At 41.0% G+C, this 6,354-nt stretch overlaps 1 protein-coding gene across 1 annotated transcript; it reads left to right on the plus strand.

Annotated features, from left to right (window-relative positions):
• Positions 1-856: 856 nt before the first annotated feature.
• On the plus strand, positions 857-5,000 carry LOC104961765 (NEDD4-binding protein 1-like; the record flags this gene model as incomplete). The annotated part of the gene is made up of 3 exons (XM_010790103.1): positions 857-1,355; positions 4,475-4,702; positions 4,827-5,000. Coding segments are annotated over exons 1-3 (714 nt in total), but the record flags the coding sequence as incomplete, so codon positions are not given.
• Positions 5,001-6,354: the final 1,354 nt, after the last annotated feature.

A 6,354-nucleotide genomic window follows, 5' to 3' on the forward strand; every position in this document is an offset into this window, starting at 1 on the left:
CGTTGATATGCCGTTGTAAATTGCTTGATGGAAAGCAGGTGTGTAGTCGGGGAGGGTGCACAGCTGATTGCAGCAGATGAGTGGAGGTTGAGCCGGGAGCCAGGAGTGAACACACAAACAACACAGACAGGGGGAAACAAACAAACACAAAGGAGACGGCTGGAGCAGTACAGCCACCACAGCGTTACCTAATGCAACTCCACACTACGCCTTACGGTGCCGTGTACCGGAGGGGAGAGAGAGAGAGCAGCGAGAGAGAGCAGGGGGGAGAGAGAGAAGTAATACGGTTTCCTGATAAAGCTGTGGAGAGTATGTGCTGCAGGGAGGTGGATGCACAACGCACCCAGGAACGAACGCTAGCTCCGGTCCTTTTTACTGTGGACTCGATGTCCTGACAGGCTGGTATTTGTGCAACCTGCACAAACACAATACTGCACCATGATTACAAATGGTGAAATACAATGTAAAACTACCGAAAAATACCAGCTCCTTAAAACACAACCGCTCTACTCAACGCAACTCTACTATACCCGCGGTCAGAGAGCGGAGATGTGTCCCCTGTGTGATGTAATATGACGCGTTTGACGTATGACCTTAAAAAAAAAGCCGTTTTTAAGAGCAGAGCTCAAAATTGCTCCTTTCCCTCTGAATTCCTGCCCTTATGTCGCGTAAAACATATCAAATCCCGCATTCACTTTTTTAATTGTAATTTTCAAGCAAGTTTAAGCATGAATGTAGAAAAAATAAAAACCTGCAAGATGCTCTTTAACCATTAAGTACTGCAGATAAACATCTCGGCCACTTAACTGTCGTGTTTTGATGACGCAGTCACTGGGACTTTCCGGAAACGTCACTCGGGGCTTCCGAGTTATCAAGCTAGCTCTACCTCTGTGTTCATGTCGTTAGACACTGTTAACGTCGCCTTGTTGCTCTGGAGTAAACTCAAAAAGAGACCATGAAAACGCCAAAGGCTCCTTACACCACCGAGAGGTTTGTATATTAAGACGTCGTTGTCGGGAGCGACGGGCAGACTGAAATTCGGAATGTCAACAACGCGGCCCCTCCTCGGGATGAGGCGAGTCACCGAGCTAACGTGCCAGGAGCAGCCGAGCAGCAGGCTCCCTGCGGCCGCCGCGAGGCAGCAGCTCGAGACCCCCACCGTAGACGAGTTTACGGTGCTGGAGGAGAAAGAAAATGAGCTGAAAGCTGCCAAGCCTCGAGTGGAGCAGGTTTTTAAAGTAACGTTCACCATTATCGGTCTTTTGGACCACACGGGACTGCCGCTGGGTAGCAAAACATCACGGCAGATATGGCTGCAGCTCATAGGAAACACAGACGACGTGTCGAAGGCAAAGGTGAGGTCCTGTTAGACTGTTTTGCTTCCCTTTTTTATCGATAAGTTAAGAGACCAATGTGGAAACGAGTTGTGTTTATCAAAGAAAAGACCGAATATCAACCAGGCTCGGTTGTCGCTGATGCGCAGGTGTCTCTCGGTGTCCGGGGATTGGCACCTGTCTCTGCTGTTCGTCACACACCAGCAAATGGTACTTGTATAAAGTCAGAACTGGGAATGGATGTCATATTAACATTTAGATGTGGCCTGAATATGCTTCTGTTTTGTTTGGTTTCCATGAAGCCTGCTGCTAAAACTTAACTTTGTATAAGCTGTTGCCACTAAGAAATATCAAATATAAGTTTCTTCCTCCTTAGCAACCACTTCCTCACTAACATAATCTCACCCACTCCTAAATGTAGATACATATTATATGAAAGGTGCTCATAGGTAGTCATATTTACCATTATGTTACAGTTACCACATTATTGATATTGTGGTGTCCAGTCAAGAATATCATATGGAGTCTATTTGATTTAGTCATTGTGTTGTCGCCTTGCGAAATAAGCCCCTGATGATGTCAAGAACAAGGTCACATATACCAGTTCAGTTTCCAAAATATGTTTATTGGTATTACTGCGTAGTGTTTGCCACAATGTAAATGTCAAGCAACAATAAACTGACAAAAGTTAGACAGTGACACATGCAAATAGTTGAGAATTGTGTTCTCTCTCTGGGAAACAAACATAATGTATTTTTTGCCTTTGTCCTTCAGAATACCATTTCAGCATTTTCAGAAATGTATGTCATCATGTTGTTGGGGGTAGGCCTAATTCACAGATATTACAAAAATACATTTATTTCACAATTATAGTATAATTCCTCTTAGATTGAGGATGCAAATATCAAGGGCAGTTTATTAAGCTAATGTCAGTTAGGCAACCATTATTTCTAAATCAATATTTCAACACCTCATTGGAGATTGACTCCTGGGTATTTCCTGGGAAGTTTAGCTGTTGCCTATTTACTGTGGAATCGCAGATGACACCTTAGTATGAACCTGGGATTGCAATAGCCATCTATGATGTAGTCATGTATACCCCTATTCCATAATGTTCTCATTGGTGCATTAAACACTTCATTTGATTTTTCTAAAGAAACAATCAAATCCTCATGAAAATTATTTATTTGCATTTGTTTATTTCATGAAAACCATTACAATTAAAGGGCTTGGATTTAAAACATCTAAAATTGTGTTGAACAATATTCAATTTTAAAGATGTCAGGTCTCAGTTGCATTCAGATATTATACACTACACTTACACATGCAAAAAAGCTGTTAGCATTGGTAGCATTTATTTATGCTAAGAGCATCAGTCCCATTTCAATTTAGGGCTTCTCAATTAATCGTATTTTAATCGCAATTACCATTTTGGCTTGCAACGATTACGAAAACAACGTCATCGAAATAAAACAATTTACATTTTTTAATTATTATTATTCTATTTATTCTTTTTTTAATTCTTTTTTTTATTGTTTTTTCAGTTGAATTATACTTAAAGTTCAGGGTAATCAACTGTTAAAAACATACTGTTCAATTTGTTTTCAATAAATGGATGTTTTCAAAGTAAATGAATAATCGTTTTTAATAATCGTGATATAAATTATTGACCCAAATAATCAAGATTATGATTTTTGCCATAATCGAGCAGCCCTACTTCATCTTGTGTCGTGAATATTATATTAGTGCATAAGTTGTTCCCCACTGTACCCAGCTGTTCCAAGCTCTGCCCTTCAACTGAGAATGTGATTTGGAAATAGTCAATTTATTGTAAGAATGACACCTGAGTCATAAATGGCTTCCTGCCTAAGAATACCCAGCTATGTTGTTGCTCCTCTAGTTGGTAAATCACTGCCATTTTTCCCATAATAAGCTTTCTTGCAATGTGGTTTCACCAGTTTGCATCTAATTTTAACCACAAAAAAAATCCTGCACCTGATTGGAAATAGCACCATTTATTATTTTCTCTTTCTGCAATCTGCCGCAGTTTTAAATAGATTTTAACAGAGATACCAATGACTTGCTGTCTCCTTGACTTTCGGAGGGTGCCAAACAATTTGTAACTTTCTGTATTTAGTTTATAAATTGAATCATAGCTTACACTCAAATAGTTTGTACTTATTATGTCATAGTTTCCTTTTTAGTTTAATTAGGCTTTGACTACACAGAAGGAGAGTTCTGTACAATTACTTTGGTTTGATGGTTTTAAGCATAACCTATGCTAAAGCGTAGCCACTCCTTTTTAATATAAATCGTAATAAATGGTGAAAATGGTTTTGGGCAACCAGTGCCCAAATGGTCCCAGGCCGGATTCCAACCCAGTCCTCTGCATGGGGACCAAGCTCCAGTGCAACCCTAACTCAAAGATATTGTGTTATTAAACATCACAAAAATAACACAAGCAGAGTTTTGTTCTAATAATGTAAACTTGATACCATGTTTTTATTTGTAATTGTATTTCAAGTTTAAGTGCCAGCAGCTACAATATCTCAGCTCATTTGGCAAAGCGCCATACCTACTGGAAGATCTTATCTATTGTTTTGATGCTGGAAGCCTAACCCAAATATTTGTACGCTGGTTCTCTTTCTGCCCCGCTGTGTCATTGTTGAGTCATTTTACATTCTCAGTATCAGCTTTTACACTTAACGCTTAAGAACTCTGACACAGTATCCGTAAGGAAGTTACTGCGCCCACCTGCAGCTGACTCATCCGGACCTTTCCCAGAGCCAGAAGATTCCCTGAATCACCGACAAGTGTTTCGTTTCAGCACGTGTCAGTGCTGCTTCTCTACAGTAACACACTGTTGTAGACTCATGAACGAAGAAGGACATTTTGACTCTAGCTCAGTAATGATTATGTTTATTTAATTTTGCTGTGCTTTATTTGGACTTTTGCAGAAATCATAGATATTTAGAAGCAGTTGCCACTAAAAAACTTTGCATTTTATGACTCTTGAGATCCCAGTTTACCTTGTAGTTTCTACCAAATCCTTTTTAAAAAGCAAATGGGAAAGGTGTACGTTCATAATACAAATAAATAATACAATCTTATCAATTTTTTTTTTCTACTTGTTTTGGCAGGAATATGTTCGAGGACTCTGTGACCCAGAACTACAAAAAGAAGAGAGGTACCCGGTGGACATGCACTGTATTTTTGCCGGGGCCCGGGGCCTCTTCCTCGACAGGCTCATCCGGGACACCAGTGCTGAAGTGGTGGTGCCCGAGCCGGGCCGCCTGCGTCTGTTGGGCCGGGCGGAACCCGTAGTCATGGCGCAGAGCCGGATTCAGCAGTTTGTAGCACTATTCCTGGTGAGGGCACTTGTCATCTGTGGGCATACACAATGATACAATGCAAGTCTAGAAGTCTAGTCCGTAACTCTAGTAATTGTACAGTCTCTTTTTAAAAAATCTGTGTGTTTGTGGTGTTTAACAGGAAAAGCGAAGTCTACCGAGTGACAGAGAGCCGGCAGTGAAACGAGCGTTCAAGTCCTTCGTCGAGGAAAGAGATGACAAGTACACTATGGAGCTTCTTCTGCTGCCCAGTGCCCTGAAGGAAGAGCTCCTGGGACTGGCTCACAGCACCACAAACACAAACACATCTGCCCTGGTTAGTATATACATTTCTATTCTAAATCACCGAAAAACAAGGAAATAGCCTAGGCTAGAAATGTATTCCTATCAAATAGTTATGGACAGTGCAGTTGGCAGAATACACGCATGATGACAAGTTTGTGCAGACCACGATAATGACGTTGTATATGCACGTTAAAGAGAGAGAGCAAACAATAAAAATACGTAAATTGCATTAAATCAAGGAGGCAATTAAAAGCACCCTGCAAACTATTATCCAATGAGCATATTTCCAGCACTTAAACACTTTCAATAACAGCCCATACCGCCGTTCAAGTCCCCCTATCATGATGAATGAAAACAATCTGCGTGTTGATGGAATGTACTTTCTTTCTATTGACGAACACGTCCTCATCTTTTGATGGCGCAATTATTTTTATGTGCGTCCCGTCAATAGCACCGGGCATACCTGCAATTGCCTGCATTGCCATGAAGTTGGCTTTGATCCTGTGTAGTTGTTGATTGTCCAAAGGAAACCGGATAAACTGTTGGATGATATGTGGTCTAGAGAGCGCGTTGATGGTTTGGTTTATGGCACAGCTGACTGATGGTTGCGATATTCCTAAATCGTCGGCATTGCAAAGTTGCATTTTCCCTGTTGCTAAATATCGTAGTGTTGCCAAACATTTTATTTCCGGACTAATCGGGTTATTCCTGTTAGTCGGGGATGTTATTGCATCCCGCACTAATTCCACAACAAGTTTGATACCCTCACGATTTAGCCTATATCTCTTGATCAATTCACAGTCTTCCATTGTCTCCAAAACATTTCGTCTCGCAGCCATTTTCAGATTCTTTGTGAATAGGTCTTACTGAGTTAGGAGTCCTCTCGAGGACCTTTAAGCTCTCCCAGACTTAGGTGCTACTTTTAGGCCTAAAATACTTTGTGAATTGCTCTTAGTGAATAAAATTAGGAGTCCTAAATTTAAGACTGACACGCCCATTATGCTTAGGAGTTCTCCTAAATTCGCCAGTTAGGAGCTACTTTTAGCCCTAAAATCCTTTGTGAATACGGCCCAGGTGTTTATCAGTATGTAGTGTCTCTACATGTCTCCATGCTTTAATGTTCAAAAGGCTCTTTATTGTTCTCATACTGTCTGTGCTGCAGCACCTCTTTTCACCCTCTGTCTGAAACCAGAGCCCAGTCTGCTCTGATTGGTTAGCTGGCAGGCTCTGTTGTGATTGGTCAACCGCTTAGAATTGTCCCGCCCCTTAGGAGTGCTAACCACATGTCAGTAAAATGAAAAGTAAACAAAGGAGTCCATCCTTTAAAAGGCTGTTATCAAGAGACTAGATCCCAAATTGTGAAATGATTATGCTACTACTCTAAA

This window comes from Notothenia coriiceps, unplaced genomic scaffold, assembly GCF_000735185.1.
Source record: "Notothenia coriiceps isolate Sejong01 unplaced genomic scaffold, NC01 NC01_scaffold00033709, whole genome shotgun sequence".
NCBI lineage: Eukaryota > Metazoa > Chordata > Actinopteri > Perciformes > Nototheniidae > Notothenia > Notothenia coriiceps.